Genomic DNA, 19,673 nt, shown 5'->3' on the forward strand with positions numbered 1-19,673 from the left:
TAGGTTTCTTGGCACACATTTTCACGTTTTTTCAAAAATAGCAGATCTACAAGCTCGCAGCGCGGCACTCGGTGCCGCGCTGTGAGTTTGTATATCTGCTGTTTTTCAATAGTTAACATTCATGGGGGGCCCGCAGTGAATCCTTGTACCCAGGGCCCAGAATTTGGTGTGACGCCCCTGCACGCACACAGTGTGTGTTCGCTGAGAAATGTTTGATAAGTTTGTAATCTGGCATGTCAGGTCTCAGTGCAAGTTTCCCCCTTACTGAACACTCACATCAGATAACGCCGAGCGCAAACTGTACATCTGCGAGCGAAATGTGGGAGAAAGGATGCGTGCACTGAACGCGTGTGATTGCCTGTTGATTATGTTTGTTTGTGTGCGTGCGTGCGTGCACAAGTGTGTGTGTGTGTGTGTGTGTGTGTGTGTGTGTGTGTGTGTGTGTGCGTGTGCGTGTGCGTGTGCGTGCATGCGCGCGCGCGTCTATGTGTGTGTGTGGGTCAGGGACATGCTGGGCCCCTGATTCAGCCCGGGAAAAAGAGTTATAGAGGCCCTCATTGCGCGCTGTAGAGAGAGATCTCTCTCTATTGCTCTGCTGCTACTCAAAGATTTGCCATTTCAGATCATGATAAGTGACAAGCCAGTGAGCCAATTACATGAGTTATATTTCGTTGTTGTCGGGTGTAGGGATGGCCAAATGGAGATTTTTTCTTAACCGATAACCGCCAGGCCTTATCAGTTAATTAACCATTAACCGTTAAGGAAATGTGTTCAAAAATGCGCTATTTTAGCGATTTAAAAAAGGAAAATAGGCCTACACACGTTTTTTCCCCATAATTAAGTGCTATATTTACACATTAAAAACAATAAAACTGGGAGAAACAAGAATACAAATGTTTTCTAAAAGAAATGTGTTTTTGCAAAGAAACGGTGGGATTGAAATGATCAGTCTGTAATGTGATGCGCTGTCGCCAGCCGACGCCAGGCACGTGCGCACATACAGCAAAAGGGGCTTGAGCCCTTAACTTTTATCCGTCTGAAAAGGCCCTTTTAGAAATGTCAGCCCATGCCTCTCTAGAATTCTGTGCACTCCCTGGCAGTCGCCTAACAAAACAGCAGCAGCATTGAGACGGCGGAGACGCTTGCATGTAGCCGCATGTAGAGCAATAACTTCCAATCGTATGACTTTTGGAATGGTTGAATCGGCTAAACGTGATGTCCATTTCATTCATTTTCTTCTCTCGCCCGTGTTTTGTGTGTGCTGATGCAGCGATCATTGAATTTGCGACTCTGAGCTTTGTTATTTTCGCATAGCCAACTATGTAACCAAGACGACTTTAGCGTTCCTCACGCCATCAACATCAACATTAGAAAGTTGTGTTTTAAGCTCTTCTTAAACGGGGCCTGTTTTGTAAAATCCAATCGACGAGGGAGCATTTGTTTCCTGATGAACAAGTCAGCGTGTACAGCAGCGTCGCAGACTCGCAGTTGCATGAATGCATGGATGTTACACAGACATTGGTGTCCAGAAATGTGTGACCACAGCACGTATAGTTGCATGGTTGGTGACTTGATGTTGCGTAGATATTGGTGTACGGGGCTTTTGGTGTGACACATGGGTTGATTTCCCTTTTCTTTTCTTTTCGGTCAAAATTAAACGTTAGTGCTTACCGGTAACCAATTTCTTATCGCTTTAACGGTAACGGTTAACCGTTGGCCATCCCTAGTCGGGTGGAAACCTTGTATGTCCAAAACCGTTTGTTTTGTATTTATCATTTAAAAAATTATTTAAACTAGTGAAAACAGCCGATCTACAAGCACACAACGCCTCGCACCGCGAGGCGTTGTGTGCTTGTAGATCTGCCGTTTTCACTACTTTTGTGCAACGGCCTTGTATGATGAAGCAGGGCTTTGCTTTGCGAAAAAAAAAATTACAAATTTGAAACTTGGAGATACGAGGGTTCTGCCCGACAGTGACGATTTACTTTGTTGGCCACCCAGCCCCCAAAATGGAACGAAGGCAGAAATTTTATTTGTATTTTTTTCCTAATGGCCGGCCTGGACCGGCCGGGAATGAACCGGAAGTTCGGGAGTTTTCCCGCTTTTCCCAATGGCCAGCACGTCCCTGCGTGCGTGCGTGCGTGCGTGCGTGCGTGCGTGCGTGCGTGCGTGCGTGCATGCGTGCGTGTGCGTGCATGCGTGCACATGTATGTGTGCGTGCGTGCGCGTGTCTATGTGTGTGTGTGTGTGTGTGTGTGTGTGCGTGTGGGTGTGTGTGTCTTACTGGGGCAGGCCATCATGCGACATGTGCGTACGAGGGGTGGGGAGGGCAGCCCCACACAGTTCCCCTTGGCCAGCGTCACCTGGTGGCCCATGGCCGTCAGCCTGCGACACACTGGCTCTCTGCGCTGCACCCCCAGGCCACAGGACACCGAGCACTGTGCGGACACAAGAGGAGTGTCATTCACTCAACATGTAGACAGAGCAGAACAGAACAGAAAAAGAACACCTCACGGTTGTCATCGGGTTGAGTTCACATGTGTTCATAGACTGTAAAAAAATATATGGACAAAGCGAAGCCATTGGTTTCTATGCAGCGCAAATGACACGTTTTGGGTCCTTGGCATGGGTGTTGCCATCAGATTGTAAAGGCACCAGAGGATGCTATTGGCTGCCAACGGTCACGTGCAACCGCAGGGATACATGGGAGAATGTGGTCGGAGCCTCCCGAAATACAGCACACGAAGAAGAACACAGCCGGCTGGTATCAGTTTAGTTGGCCACGCCCCCCGCTACTTTATCATCAATTTTAACACAAATGGGACCGTATTTTCACAAAACGCATATCATGGTGATAGAAAGGCCATTTTTAACTAGCGATAGGAACCATAAAGTATTTATGAAAATGTTAATTAAGGTTAGAAAACGAAAGGGGAAAATTAATGGGGTCCAACAATGGAGAACAATTCTTTTTGCGATCGGCCGGGGGGGAAAACAGCGCAACTAGCGGCCAATCATAGGAAGTTTTAGTTCCGTATTGGAATCATTTTAAATCGGCGGAACTATGCCCCTGCATGTGTTCCACATTTGTTACCTGATAATTGTCCCAGCCGGGACTGATTTACTGTAGACGACTGTAACGTTTAGAATAGCATCAAATAGAACAGACAGAATACAACTTTGTTTGACTGGAGGGAATTTATCTTGAAGTAGCTATAGGACTGGCGTGCTCTGCCGTCTTTGTTTGTTTGTTTGTGTAGCCGAGGTGCTCTTAAGCAAGAGAAAAACTATAAAGAAAGAAAAAGCCAAGGGCCACATACTCAAGTGTTGGTGGTGGTCTTGGCGAGACCAAGGGGCAGGACTGACCTGACAAAGGCCACTTGGCCGAAACGTGTTTGCATTTTCTTTCTTTCTTTCTTTATTTTCCTACTTTTCTTTCCCTTTCCAGTAATACAGTATAGTGAATAGTATAGCTTTATAGGTCCCACTCCCATCCTAATTTACAGTACACTTTAAGACAGAATAAGACATAATAAAGCCATAATAAGAAATAATGTGTTGGTAATTAGAACTAATATGTTTTATTAGACAGAAACAAAGACAGAATAGCAGAAAGAGCGGATACATTCTCTGGCACCAGCACCTACCCGCGGAACTGCCCCGGCAGGCACCGCCGCACGACCGCCAGTTCGACCGGCAGTCGCACAGGCACAGCATTGCCAGCGATTGGACCGGCAGTTCGACCGGCAGTCCCGGCAGTAGGACCGGCAGCCGCCGCACAGACCGGCAGGTCCCGTCACGGTAAACCGCCGGTCCGTGCGGTGGTGGCTGCCTCGGCAGTTACCAGCAATGCCGGTCCTAACTACCGCTCCGTGCGGCGACCGCCGGTCCTACCGCCAGCGAAGGCAGCGCGACTGACGGTTGAACTGCCGGTCGTGCGGCGGTACCTGCCGCAGCAGGTGCCGGTGCCAGAGAATGTATTCGCTCTCTCTGCTATTTTGTCTTTGTTTCTGTCTAATAAAATAACATTAGTTCTAATTACCAACACATCATTTCTTATTATGGCTTTATTATGTCTTATTCTGTCTTAAAGTGTACTGTAAATCAGTGTTGTTTTTTGACAGCACATTTTGATTTAGTTTTAGTCATAGTCTTTTGAATAAAATCTCATTTAGTTTTAGTCATAATTTAGTCTCCTGAAAAGTTTTAGTTTTAGTCAAATTTTAGTCGACTAAATATCATGAGATTTTAGTTGACTAAATCTACAGTTGATTTAGTCAACTAAATTTTGGAAGGTCTTGATGGCATCGTAATGACTGATTTTACACTTGGTTGCATGCTGAAAATAGCTGATCTACAAGCTCACAACGCGTTGCAGCGTGACGCGTTGTGAGCTTGTAGATCAGCTATTTTAGATTATTTTAGATCTATTTTCAGCATGCAACCAAGTGTAAAAGCAACACCTGAGAGCAACCAAACATAAAATGACTTTCTCCTCCACTAGTCCCTCCCTAACGTTTTAGTCTAGTTTTTATTTTGTTGACAAAGTTGTCAATATATTTAGTCTTAGTTTTAGTCATCACAGCTTAGTTTTTGTTTCGTTTTTATTTAGTTTTCGTCAGAGAAAAAAACGCAGTCGACACACATTTTTCGTCATAGTTTTAGTCGACAAAATCAACAATGCTGTAAATTAGGATGGGACCGCGTTATATACAGCACAGTGCCTTATTTCCATTCACTAGCCAACCTTCTCCCCTCCCTCTCCATTCCTCACCTTGCCCCACTCTCCTCCAGCCATGAAGGGTAGGCAGTCGGTGTTGGCACAGGCCCTCTGGGCTGGAGGCCTGTGGCCCTGGCAGGCCACGTCGCCCAGCCTCCGGTAGGCCCCTGAGGACAGCAGCTGCTTACAGTAAACCTTACGCACCTGGACGCCCCCACCGCACGACTGGGAGCACTGGAGAGAGAGAGAGAGAGAGAGAGAGAGAGAGACAGAGAGAGAGAGAGAGAGAGAGAGAGAGAGAGAGAGAGAGAGAGAGAGAGAGAAAGGGAAGGGGGATGGAAAGCAAGATTCCACAAAAAGAACGATGAGCACAAGAGCAATCATACACATGCATAACACATAACACATAACTCTACTCTCCTAACACTTCTTGTTCTTATTGCCTATGTCCTCAGCATATCAGAAAGATTGTTACATTCCAAAATGACTTAGGACAGGGGTCTTCAACAGGGGGTCCGGGTCGCCTAGGGGGTCCTCAGAGTTACTACAGGGGGTCCTCCAAATCTTTGTTTGATAGGATAATTATTTTAGATTAACAACTTGAACTCTCGCATCCCTATTCTGATGAGAACTTTGGCCTAAAATAGCAGATCTACAAGCTTGTAGATCGGCTATTTTAGGCAAATAGGTTGGGTGTGGAGGTAAAAAAGAGCAGACCAAGTACAGAGTGATAGGTCAAATTCACAAAGTATCGACAATTTAAGTGATTAAATGTCTGAAAAAAACACATTAACACGAATCCAACATAGACTGACGACAGTGCTGTCAAACACGTCTATGAATCTATCTATGAAATTGATGAAAATCTGCAACACAGTGTTATACAACATGTAGAGGGGGTCCATGCTTCATCTGTCTCTCAGCTAAGGTGTCCTTGGCCTGAAAACGTTGAAGACCCCTGACTTAGGAGGAAAGTGTGTTTAAGTCAACTTTCTGACTTAGGCAGAATTATTTTTTGAATGAACCAAGCATTCTGATAGGCATGAGGACATTGGCAATAAGGCAGGATGAAGCAGCAGTGTTATGGGTATAGAGTTAGGGAGCATGATGGCGCACTCGGCAGCGCTGCCGCCTCACAGCTAGAAGGTCCTGGGTTTAATACCCACTGGGGACGCTGTGGGTGCTGGAGGCATGTGTACTAGTTACCCTCACAAAAAACATGCAGTGATCCTGGTCTCTATACTGCCTCCCCCTCATGGTTCTATTTTCACAATAGAACCATGATACAAAAAATCGAATGCCTCAACTCTTAGTGCTCGTCAGGGGGGGGGGGGGGTCCCCAGTTAAAATATGATTATTTTAGGGGTCACGGCCTGAAAAGGTTGAGAACCACTGCTGTACTGTACACTGCTGCAGTCCCTACCGGCTGCCAGGGCTCGTTCTCCCAGACAGGAGGACAGTCCACTTGGTTGCAGGGCTGAAGGATGGCCGGCTTGAACTCCACACACTCGTCCTCCGCCACGCTCACACTGCCCCTCTGCTCCACGGAGAGCAGGCGCGTGCAGTACACGTCCCTGGTCTGGATGCCCACGCCACACGACGCAGAGCAGTCCGTCCACGCAGTCGCCTCCCATCTGCGCAGACAGACATAGAACGCATCGTAGCATCAATCCAGTGTTGATTTCGTCGACTAAAAACTATGACGAAAAATGATTGTCGACTGCGTTTTTTTCACTGACGAAAACGAAATAAAAACGAAATATAAACTAAGCTGTGATGACTAAAACGAAGACTAAATATAATGACAATTTTGTCAAAAAAAAATTAAAACTAGACTAAAACGTTAGGGAGGGACTAGTGGAGAAGAGAGTCATTTTTATGTTTGGTTGCTCTCAGGTGTTGCATGCTGAAAATAGCAGATCAACAAGCTCATAACGCGTCGCAGTGCGACGCGTTGTGAGCTTGTAGATCGGCTATTTTCAGCACGCAGCCAAGTGTAAAATCAGTCATTATGATGCCATCAAGGTCTGCCAAAATACAATTCTACAGTTGACTAAATCAACAGTGGATTTAGTCGACTAAAATCTTATGATATTTAGTCGACTAAAATTTGACTAAAACTAAAACTGTTCGGGTGACTAAATTATGACTAAAACTAAAAGACATTTTATTCACAAGACTATGACTAAAACTAGATCAAAATTTGATGTCAAAAACAACACTGCATCAATCCATCATGATGGAAAGGCATGAACTCTAGTGGGTCGCTGATATCATCAGAAGCGGGTGATCCTCTGGCACTGATTGTTTAAAAGTTCCAACTGTCAATGGTAAGAGATAAGAAGAGGCAGCTTTTCGTTTTTATGCCCCCACACTCCCTGCCAGGCAATCTGAGAAATGCATAAAAATAAAAAAAAGATAACATAATTTATTTTTGCCATGCTTATCACAGTGATTCATCTGACGGATATTCAGTGGGGTTTCTTTTAAAGGACAACTTAGTTTTTTTACAACAAGGGTTCATATTTTAGAATGTAATTAGAGAAAAGAAAAAGTGAGTGTTAAAATGTTTTCATTTGCTTCGTTCTATTGTTTTATCGTGTTTACCGTGCTAAAATGTGGGGCATGCATACGCATGGGGGCATGCGTACAAGTGGTTAAATATGTCTTTTTAGATACAATAAGGCAGCAGTTTCTTTATTGCTATTTACAGTAACACTTCTAGCCCCCATAAGTCACATCATGAAAGGTTGCGTTTTATCTTGGGAATGGGCTTATTCTGTGTAAAATGACATATTTAGCCACTTGTACGCATGCCCCCAACCACTGAAATAAGAATCTCTAAAACAATAGAAAGAAGTAAATTAAATAATTTTAACACTCATCTTTTATATTCTTTAATTACAATCTAAAATATGAACCCTTGTTGTAAAAAACTAAAGTTGTCCTTTAAATTCTTTTTTAAAATATATATATATATATATATATATATTTTTTTTCTTTTCATCTTATTATTTTTAATCATTATGATCTTTCTTTTTGTGTAGCCTAAGGCACTTTGAGTTGCATTTTATGTATGAAAGGTGCTATATATCATGATCATTATCACCAGTAAGACGCCCCAGTAGGCACATATGGGCGAGTGCACACGGGTGCGTGCACATGGGACGTGCACGCATCCGTCTATGTGACAGCAGACTCCCAAATATGGAGATGACTGACTTCTGACATCATATACCGGTATGTTTGACGTCATAGACCACATGAGACTGATACAATATGTCCATATATGGGTCAAGTCATCACTGTGATGTCAGAACAAGTCAGTGCAAATTAATTCTGTCTTGGCCATATATGGAGCGTGAGTGTGACATGAGGCGTGACTCACGCACAGGAGCTGCAGGTTTGTATAGTAAATGCGATTATAGTAGTTTTCAGACGTTTTAATTTCAAGGACCTCCATAACTCTGAGAGTGTACAAAATGGAACCAAATGGACACATAAGGGTCCATTTGGTTCCAGTTGTACACTTTCAGAGTTACAGACCTTTAAGTGGCGCACTATGAGCTTGTAGATCTGCTTGTAGACAGTAAATTAACTGGCATACTGTAGGTTCTAATGTTGTAACAATCTTTTGTGATTATTCATGTAACTCTGCTATTAAGTTCATCGAAATGTGAATGCTTGTCTTTGTTCATAATAATAAACTTGAAAGCTACCATGTTTTTGACTACTGGGTAAACAAACAGTATTAACACCTTCTAAGCCAAGGGGGGCCCCTTAATGTTAAAACCGTACTATATCGCACATCCCCCCAGGGACTCTCAGCCACGTCGTACATTCCCGGACTTTGTCTTTAAAACCGGAATAAAAGCTTTTGATCCGAAAATCGGCGATCGTCTAACCTTCCCTAGTCACCACTCGTGCACTGATAGCTCATGCAGACCGTGCATGAAGCAGAGGTGATGTCAGCGCCTCTCCTTCTCCAAGGCACCTTCCACCCATCCGTTTACTGTCTACACACTCGAGCTCCTCCTGCAGCCATGCTTGGGGCTATGCTAGCGAAACTTTTCAGTTCTGTTCTTCAGTCACACATGGACTATTTGCGGGGACATTTACGTGAAAGGATCGCGCACGCGAAACGCACGGGGACATCGACGATCGGCCAAAACCCCCATTCTATCCCAACGGAGATCGAGAAAATCATGGTGAGTTACTGGCCTGGGGGAAAAAAAAAAGAAAAAACAGCGGCGCTGTTCAAGATGGAGGGGCTGCGGGGTCATGTTTATAAACATAATATTATGTCTCAGATCACAATACAATAATAGAAATTTCACGGCTAATCTACCAACCACCATTCTATTTCGGACTGCAACGTGTTAAGCAATTTCAAGACATCTGTTTGGGGTTGAGATAACTTGTGACGCGTATTTACCATCACTTTGTACTTTATTACCTTATTTTACAGTCATTTTATGGTCTGAATTAACCGCTTAGATTAACGGAATAATCAAAAACATTCATTATCAAATGAATATGACCATCAGTGGCAGCCCTACAACAGTTATTAAGTATACAGCATGTGCAAAGCAGTTGAGCACTGTCACGACTGTAGTAAAAATCACATTTTCTTTTCCTATATTTTTTAAGAAAAGGCTGATGCACACCTCAATGGCTGGTTGCCAGGTGCGTAGGACAAAAGTGCATATTATCAAAAAGGGATATCTGATAATAGAATCAAAGCAGGAGGCCCACACACTGTAGAGCAGGGGTTCCTAAAACTTTTCTTTACAGGCCACCCCATAAATATTTCTTTAATCCGAGGCACCCCTACATTATATTTTTCACTCCCAGCACCTTATATTTATAGCATATTGTCGTCGTCAGGTCCAAAACCGTTCGTTTTGTATTTATCGTCTATAAAATGTACTAAACTAGTGAAAACAGAAGATCTACAAGCACACAACGCCTCGCATGGCGAGGCGTTGTGTGCTTGTAGATCGCCTGTTTTCACTAGTTTTGTGCAACAGTCTTGTATGATGAAGCAAGGCTTTGCTTTACCAATAGACGTACACATTTGAAACTTGGAGATACGAGGTTTCTGCCCGACAGTGATGATATTTTAGTGATTATGTTGCGAGGAAAACGTTGAGATAATAGCCATTTTAGTTAGAACTGACTGAAAATAACTTTGTACTTCAAGTTTAAATTGATACTAAATATTTTTTCAAGTGTCCAAATAAATTCCAAATATTATCAAATGATCTCGCGGCACCCCTGGACTGCTGTCACGGCACCCCAGGGTGCCCCGTCACCCACTTTGAAAACCCCTGCCGTAGAGAACTAGCTTTATTTCGACGTGTCGGTCATTTCGGCCTTCATCAGTCCTGGCTATTTTTCTTTTTTGCAAGTTCTCTACAGTGTGTGGGTCCACTTCTTTGATTCCATTATCAGAGATCCCTTTTTGATTTTTCCTACATTTAATTTATTTTTTATTTTTTTAATAATACAAAAATGAAATAATTGTATACATTATAAAACTAACAAATAAACAAATCTAAGAAATTCCATAAATAATAATTAAGAAGTAGTGAAAATAGCCGATCTACAGTATAAGCTCAAACGTGCCGCGAAGCGACGCGTAGTGAGCTTATAGATCTGCTGTTTTCACTATAGTTTGGTTCCCGGACATTTCTCTTTTGGGTCACAGGCTAAAAGGTTTGAGAAACCACTGAGTTAGAGGACTGTATACTGTAGATATATACAAAGATACATACATACATGAAGGCAACACACGCACGCAGAAAACATTTCTCTAACTCGGGGGTTCATTGAGACTGCAGATGGCACAAGCCTGCATACGTCTACTGCACTGCATGTACCACATGGACCTCATAGGGAGCACGGGCCTCTTTATTGCGCTCATAAAGATCATAAAGTAATGCTAAACACAAGGCAAGAATGAGCTCTCTCTCCCTATAGCACAGTGATGTACAGCAACCACATGTAAGAGAGAGAGAGAGAGAGAGAGAGAGAGAGAGAGAGAGAGAGAGAGAAAGAGGCAGGGGCGTCAATTGGGTATGGCAGGGGTATGCAGCTGCCATACCCTGGGTCCAGGGGGGAGAATAAAAGTTACTTTTGAATATAAATCCATGAATGTCTCTTTGTCTATCTGTGCTGGTTATGTTGTTAAATGACATTAAAATAACTACAAATGCAAAAATGGTCACTTTAACAAGGTATTATAATTATATTCTCCACACTTGTATTCTCCCCATCTTGACAAAATGGTATATTCCCAGGTTCCGCAGGTCAGCTGCACAGGTGCAATTCATTATTGTTAATTGTGGCACGTTTACTATTTGATGCCAAGTTTAGCTGCACTTGAACAAACCGTAGAAACAGGGGGGGAAATAGAATGTATCATGCCTGTTGCTAAGGTATGGCAACATGACTGGTGTCTACACCAGTCATGTTGCCATACCTTAGCCTTTTCTGAACTGACGCCACTGGAAAGAGGGTGCGTGAGTGTGCGCGGCGTGGATGTCCACACACGCATGCACGCATGTGTGCGTGTGTGTGTGTGTGTGTGTGTGTGTGTGTGTGTGTGTGTGTGTGTGTGTGTGTGCGTGTGTGCGTGCGTGCGTGCGTGCGTTCATGCGTGCGTGTGTGTGTCTTTCTGTCTTTAGGTCTGCAGCTGTTTCCTGTATAAGTCCATTACGACAGGAGAGAGTGGTAAATCAAACTGAATCAGACACGCCCCCCCACTCCGTAGGACTACTGGATGACTGGACGGACAAACATCCATCTACACTGGAGATGGGGATGCGACGATAAGCCATATTATCGTTTATCGTGATAAAAAAACACTCCCGATAATCGTATCGTGGAGATTTAATTTATCGTGATATCCTCCTCCATCATGCACCGGGTTCAATTCACCTTTTATTTGCCAAGCTGCATATCCGGTACCACTTAAACCCTCTATAATTGGTCAAATATACTTATAATACATATTGGATAGTCTTTTTTTCACTCTCTATCAAATGTCTTTGCCAAAAAAATAGCTGATCTACAAGCTCGCAATCTGCTATTTTTTGTTAAATGTTCTGCCCCAGGATAATGGATTTCGATAATCACGATAATATCGTAAATTGCGATTTCTTTCGTCACAATAATCGTGATATTAAATTGTCGTATCGTCCCATCCCTAACTGGAGATACATTCACTTTCAGCACGCGCGCGCACGCACGCACGCACGCACGCACGCACGCACGCACACACACACACACACACACACACACACACACACACACACACACACACACACACACACACACACACACACACACAGAGACAGTACTTACAGTATAGACACATCTACAGGGAGAGAGTAGGACACGTATTTGCTATACAGTATACGTATAATCTGACAATGTAAATAATGTATGATGACTACCGCTGCTTGTAGGTTGCAGTGGAAACCAGACTTTGCAGCAATAGTGGAATAAGCTGCTCTGTCTATAACACTGGTACAACAATCATCCTGGTTGAAACTTCGGAATCGCCACATTAAAAAGAGCTCAAGCTACAAATAGGGAAGTTTTACAGCACGTTGTTGTGAGTTATTCTACCTCAAATTGTTTCCTTCATATCTTGCTTTTCACACACCTTGGTAAAACACCCGCTCTTATTGCGACCGTAGGTCGCATTTACTACCAAAACCTCCACAGGCTGTCTGTCTGTCCGTCCGTCCGTCCGTCCGTCCGTCCGTCTGTCTGTCTGTGAGTCAGTCACACTTTTGCCCTGCTCATATCTCCACAACCGTTGCCCCCATCCATGCCAAATTTTGCACACACACTCCTTGACTGCCAAACTACAACCTCCAAGGACCCCCGGAGCCCCAGGGACCCCAGGTCCCTGGGGGACCCCCAGATGTAAAAAATGACCAAATGTGCTCACACGTCACACGTCACACTTTTTCCCTGCTTATATCTCTGCACCCGTTGACCCGATCCATGCCAGATTTTACACACACACTCCTTGCCTGCCAAACTACAACCTCCAAGGACCCCCGGAGCCCCAGGGACCCTCAGGTCCCTGGGGGACCCCCAGATGTAAAAAATGACCAAATGTGCAAAAATGACCACCCCAACGGGGCTGCTCACGGGGAATTCCCGGGGACCACCGACTCCTGGTGCTCCAGAACGGATGCAAAAGTGGTGGCGCCCCCAGTGGAGGACCCCCTGCCACTGCAGCACACATAAAATGCCGTAACTCGGGCTAGGAGCGTCCGGGAGAGCCGGGGCCGGTACCTATTCGTCCGCCAAGGCAACGCGGAGACCCCACCCCTCATTTCTCACATGGCCCTATTCTAGCGCCACCTTCAGGCCGATTTTTAAAACACATTTTTGGACACTGCTCCTACAGTTTTTGCCCTAAAATCACGAATATCACTACACAGCATGTCTACACTCATGTCATCAACATGGATCAGGAAGATTTTGGAAAAACACATTTTTGCCCTATTTGTGGAGATAAGCCACCTACGGTCGCTTATCTCCCGATTAGGGAGTCTTACTGGTTAAAGGTAAACAGAATGATCTATTCTTAACCCATTTAGGCCTAGAATTATTGAATGCTTTAACTAGTGAAAAATAGCAGATATACAAGCTCGTGAAAATGGGTGCAAATCTTTGAATATAATGTATTTTTAAAGCGAACGTTTGTAACTAAAATCTTGCTTCTGGGGGGTCCCTGGAACTAAATATTTTGGGATGGGGGTCCGTGGCCAAATACATATCATTTTGGGGGTCCTTCACATGAAAAGGTTTGAGAACCACTGACATAGTAGTCTCTCAAGAACAGACCAACTGAGCTCCATTTAAGTGAAAAGGACCTTTTCTTTGACGATGGCTAGCCAGATTGCTGACATAGAAACATAGGTTTTTCAAATTTTCACGATTTTTCAAAAATAGCAGATCTACAAGCTCGCAGCGCGGCACTCGGTGCCGCGCTGTGACCTTGTATATCTGCTATTTTTCAATAGTTAAAGCATAAAATAATGATACACAATAATGTGTACCCGTTCTGAATGGGTAATCAATTTTTGCCAGACCCAGGGGGTCGGCCTACAAAAGGCTTTGTCGGTCTGTCGGTCTGTCTGTCGGTCGGTCCCTCTTTTCCTCAGTGTGCCTGTGTTTGCCTCTGACTGCTCATCTGCCCCTCCCTTCCCTTGCTCGGCTGATTGCCTTGAGTGCCGTCACCTGTACAGGACCAGCTGAGTTGAGTTGGCTGACGAGCTGCTGACACTATAAATTCCTCAGCCCATCTACAAGCTCAGAAACATTTCCAGCTGCTCAGCCTATACAATCCTGTGTGTTCATGTGTTAGTTCAGTGCCATACTAGTGAAAACAGCCGATCTACAAGCTCTTGCTATTAAGTGTTGAAAATGTTCCGCCCCAACTCTGTCAGAGTTCCCCTTAAATTTGTTAACAATACAGGCTCTCCTGATGAGCGCAACCTTTGTTTCAAAGGAGAGAGGCCAGACTAAGATTGATCCACCCCCCCCCCCCCCCCCTTCCTTGCATTCTGATTTTCATTGCGGGTCTGGCAGAACCAGGTGACCTGGTCTAGTTCCTGAACGCTCTTGCACACACGGGGCCCACACAGCCAACCGTCCTGCTGACTTTGGCAAGCCGACAGCATATTGGAAAAACAATTTGTGCTCCGAGTCTGTGTGCTGTGCAGCGGTGGAAGTAGCCTACTCACATGTTGTACTTAAAGGAGTTATAGTCATCTTTTTCTTGAAAAACAGATGCTAAAATAAAAATAATGTTTCTAAAATATTTTATAAAAAAATAAGCTTCATATATTTGTTTCTATTCAAAAACGACCACAAAAAGCGTAAAATAATGATAAAATAATCATTTTGGCCATTGTCAGACCGACACTTTGTTTACATTCTAGTCTATAGACTAGGATGTAAACAAAGTGTCGGCCCTACAATGAAAAAGTTGACTATAGCTCCTTTAAGTAAAAGTATCAATGTAGGTTCTGTAAATAATAATCAAAATCTACAAAGTAACTATTGAATAAAGTTTTCAAATAATTATAGTGGAGTAAAAGTACAATATTTGCCTATGGCTCTGAGATGTTCTGCGGTAGAAGTACAAGTATTAAAAAATTGTAAATAATCCAGTAAAGTAACATTTCTTAAGTGTACTTAAATAGTACTTGAATAAATGTACTTTAAAGTTACTTTACATGCGTGCGTGCATGTGTGTGTGCATGCGCCTGTGTGTGTGTGTGTGTGTGTGTGTGTGTGTGTGTGTGTGTGTGTGTGTGTGTGTGTGTGTGTGTGTGTGTGTGCGTGTGCATGCAGAAGTATCTGTGAGTGTGTGCATGGCATGCTAGTGCCCACAAACTCATAACACAATGGTGAAAATGTCCTTTCGTGAGTGTGCGGGCTGACAAGCCTTTTAGAATCAATCAGCATTTCTTTCTCAAACACAAACCAGGACAGTGTCTTTGCCCAGCACTTAGCCTTGGAACATACAGTAAAAGGGTCTCCGTATACTGCTCAACATGCACATACTGTACACAGCCGTCCCTTGACTTATGGGCCAGAACTGTCCTACGGAGATCGTAATGATATAGAACCCTCACTGAGCACAAAATAATAATTATCTGCCATGCAGGAAGCATCTTTAAAACCCATTCAGAATGGGTACACATTATTGTGTATCATTATTTTATGCTTTAACTATTGAAAAATAGCAGATATACAAGCTCACAGCGCGGCACCGAGTGCCGCGCTGCGAGCTTGTAGATCTGCTATTTTTGAAAAATCGTGAAAATTTGAATTTTGACCCGATTCTATAAGTGTCTTTTGAATCCTTCTAAGGTTTTTTGAAAAACCTATGTTTCTATGTCAGCAAGCTGGCTCGCCATTGTCAAAGAAAAGGTGTTTTTCACTTAACTGGAGCTCAGTTAGTCTGTTCTTGAGAGACTACTATGTCAGTGGTTCTCAAACCTTTTCATGTGAAGGACCCCCAAAATGATATGAATTTGGCCACGGACCCCCATCTCAAAATATTTAGTTCCAGGGACCATCCAGAAGCAAAGTTTGAGTTACAAACGTTCGCTTTGAAAATACATATATTCAAAGATTTGCACTTCATTTTCACAACTTTTTCAAAATAGCAGATCTACAAGCTCGCAGCGCGGCACTCGGTGCCACGCTGTGAGCTTGTATATCCGCTATTTTCCACTGGTTAAAGCATTCAATAATCCTAGGCCTAAATGGGTTAAAGCAACATCAAATTTGTTTCGTTCTTTCGAGAGTAAAATAACTTTTAGTTTCAGATGTTCCGGAGGAATTTATGCTGTGGATGAAAGAGGATTGCTTGCATGACAACCCTCAACAATCCAGAAGGACACAAGGTATTTGATTCCCCATACACGCTACATCAACTCCGTTCTAAGTTAGAACAGTACCAGGGGTCAACATCAAAGCCATGTGCAATATGCTGTCCTTGACTGGCGAGCACCACTTAATGTGGGAGCTGTGTATTATTAGCGGCATGCTAATCCTTTTCCCAGAGCCTGATTTGTATCCAGCCTGCGTATCCAGGAGAGACAGCTAGGGCACTAAAATAAGTCATGTCTCCCTGCTGCTGCTGCTGCTGCTGCTGCTGCTAATACACCCACTGACCTGCCGGCTGGCTGGCGTCACTTCCAGGGTTTGTTTGCTAGATATAGATTAAACCCATTTAGACCTAGAATTATTGAATGCTTTAACCAGTGAAAAATAGCAGATATACAAGCTCGAGCTTGTAGATCTGCTATTTTTTGAAAAAGTTGTGAAAACGTGGGCAAATCTTTGAATATATGTATTTTCAAAGCGAACGCTTGTAACTCAAATTTTGCTTCTGGGTGGTCCCTGGAACTAGATATTTTGAGATGGGGGTCCGCAGCCAAATAAATATCATTTTGGGGGGCCTTCACATGAAAAGGTTTGAGAACCACTGCCATAGTAGTGTCTCAAGAACAGACTAACTGAGCTCCATTTAAGTGAAAAGGACCTTTTCTTTGACGATGGCTGGCCAGATTGCTGACATAGAAACATAGGTTTTTCAAAAAATCTTAGAAGGATTCAAAAGACACTTATGCCTCATTCACACTACAGATATATAGTTGAACGTTTAGCTTGGTAATTCAATGTAATCTCAATGGAAACCAGCTTTAAAGATACAGGAGACGCTCCAAGCAAAGCTTTGAAAGCTTTAAAGCTGGTTTCCATTGAGATTACATTGAATTACCAAGCAAAACGTTCAACTATATCTGTAGTGTGAATGAGGCATTATAGAATCGGGTCAAAATTCAAATTTTCACGATAAAAAAAAAATAGCAGATCTACAAGCTCGCAGCGCGGCACTCGTTGCCGCGCTGTGAGCTTGTATATCTGCTATTTTCCAATAGTTAAAGCATAAAATAATGATACACAAAATGTGTACCCTTTCTAAATGGGTTAAAGCAGTGGTTTTCAATCTTTTTATGTGCCCAAGGCACACCAATGGGCTCATCAAAATATTCAAGGCACCCCTTTATTCATAGCGAAAATAATTGATCAGAATGCGTGGCATCGTGACACATTGTGTGCTTGTAGAGCTGCTATTTTTTATATTCTTGGAAATGTGTCGGGCTAGAGATGAATAAATAAAAAACATTTCACGTATAATTGCATGCCCAAAATAGGGACGGGGGTAAAGCAGTCACCTCTGGAAATAAGTTTGTACAAATAATTATTATGGTAAATAAAAAGATAATTCATATATAGGCCTATATTTTTGTTTAATATAGTATCATACTGTATAGTATATTCTAGTTATAATGCGTGGTTGTCACCACATCCCAAGGCACAACTGGACTTGTCTCACGACGACACGCCATTGTGCATCGGTACACAGTTTAGAGAACCACTGGTTTAAAGTGTAGCTTAAAGAGTGTTTAGTATTTAAAAAGCTTCCACCAGGCCGGAACAGTGTTTTCGTTTTGCAATAATGCCACAAATCATGAACACAGCAATCCAATCTGCCCTAAAGTTGAATCACACATCGAGGGCCCTCTAAGCCACAAATGCTACAAATGTCACTGTTTGTTGGTAAAATGCACATTACCCACACAATGAGTATAGGCACAAGACGCCTGTTGTGTATGCGTGTAATGTTTATACGTGCACATAAGCACACGAACATGTAGTTCATTTAAGGGTCTCAGTTTGGTGGCTTGAAAATATGGTCAAATTAGGTCACGTTTTGCTACAAAGCTGTGGTTTCTAAGTATCTTTTCAGCCAAGTTCTGTGAGAATAGCCTACTTACACTTCTAAAACATTTCTATGATGTAACACAGTAAATATCTCTGAAGTAACGAACAATTTGATGTGTGCCGCTCCAATAACCAGGAGCGGCACACAGTGCTGGCCATTGGGAAAAGCAGGACAACTCCCGAACGGCCGGTTCATTCCCGGCCGGTCCAGGCCGGCCATTAGGGGAAAAAAAATAATAAAATGTCAGCCTTCGTTCCATTTTGGGGGCTGGGCGGCCAACAAAGTAAATCGTCACTGTCGGGCAGAAACCTCGTATCTCCAAGTTTCAAATGTATACATTGTTTTGCAAAGCAAAGCCCTGCTTCATCATACAAGGCCGTTGCACAAAAGTAGTGAAAACAGCAGATCTACAAGCAAACAACGCCTCGCGGTGCGAGGCGTTGTGTGCTTGTAGATCGTCTGTTTTCACAAGTTTAAATCATTTTTTAAATGATAAATACAAAACAAACGGTTTTGGACATACAAGGTTTCCACCCGACAACGACAAAATATAACTCATGTAATTGGCCCACTGGCTTGTCACTTTGTCACAAATGTTTGAGTAGCAGCAGCGCTATAGAGAGAGATCTCTCTCTACAGCGCGCAATGAGGGCCTCTCCAACCCTTTTCCCGGGCTGAATCAGGGGCCCAGCACGTCCCTGATACCATACAGTTGTTTTGCACCACACTGACAACAGTAGGCCTTGCTCCCAGTGACCAGGAGCCACTGTGTCTACCGCTGTTTATTTTCTCGAGTAGCCGACTGACTGGGTGTCTTACTGTGTTTGTTCTGTAAGCTACAAGCTGTTGTTCCGTGGGTCCGAATCCGAAAACGGCACATCAATCAAACAACAAAGAAAAACAGGTCCCCACTGTGTTCGCTGTTCCCTCCCCTTGTAAGCCCTCCAACCATCACACAATCACAGTGTTTATTCAAAACTGATTCAAGCAAGTTTTGTTTATTTTAACTTTAATTCCAGCGATGAACTTCATTTCCAAGTTATTCTAACGCGGCGGGGGTAAATGATTAATGTTTTAAAATGTGTGGTTCGGTTTCGACGTGTTTTGCCTCAGATCTCTTGCGCATGTCTGAGGCCTAAATGGTTTCATTAAAGAGGACCAAAAAAGCAGAGGGGGGCTTCGCCAGAAATATTGGAACCACCTGCTTGGTGCGTATGTTTCAAATTACTGGCTCTAATTCTACGGATTGCGCTGGTGATCAGGGGATTGGCCCGGCTGATCCTTATCTCCCGGACTCCCGCCCTGGCCCCTGGCTCTCGCTCTAACACTGTGTTTGATGTTCAGGGGCCCTTTGTCCTCCTCGTGCCTTTTAAAAATATACGTTTTAGACTGTCACGGAACCCGTAAACGTGAATGCACGTCAGGGACATGCTGGGCCCCTGATTCAGCCTGGGAAAAAGAGTTGGAGAGGCCCTCATTGCGCGCTATAGAGAGATCTCTCTCTATAGCGCTGCTGCTACTCAAAGATTTGCCATTTCAGATCATGACAAGTGACAAGCCAGTGTGCCAATTACATGAGTTAGGCCTATATTTTGTTGTTGTCGGGTGGAAACCGTTTGT

At 43.5% G+C, this 19,673-nt stretch overlaps 1 protein-coding gene across 1 annotated transcript in view; it reads right to left on the reverse strand.

Moving 5' to 3' along the window:
• Nucleotides 1-19,673, reverse strand: part of adamtsl3 (ADAMTS-like 3) — a gene marked incomplete at both ends in the record, with an annotated part of 420,411 nt that overhangs the window by 160,926 nt on the left and 239,812 nt on the right. Inside the window, 3 exons of the mRNA XM_080729421.1 lie at nt 2,285-2,438; nt 4,775-4,954; nt 6,144-6,354. Coding sequence (XP_080585547.1) covers nt 2,285-2,438; nt 4,775-4,954; nt 6,144-6,354 — 545 coding nt within the window. The remainder of the gene's footprint in view (nt 1-2,284; nt 2,439-4,774; nt 4,955-6,143; nt 6,355-19,673) is intronic.

Source organism: Nannobrachium achirus (genome assembly GCF_963921795.1).
Source record: "Nannobrachium achirus genome assembly, chromosome: 7".
Taxonomy (NCBI): domain Eukaryota; kingdom Metazoa; phylum Chordata; class Actinopteri; order Myctophiformes; family Myctophidae; genus Nannobrachium; species Nannobrachium achirus.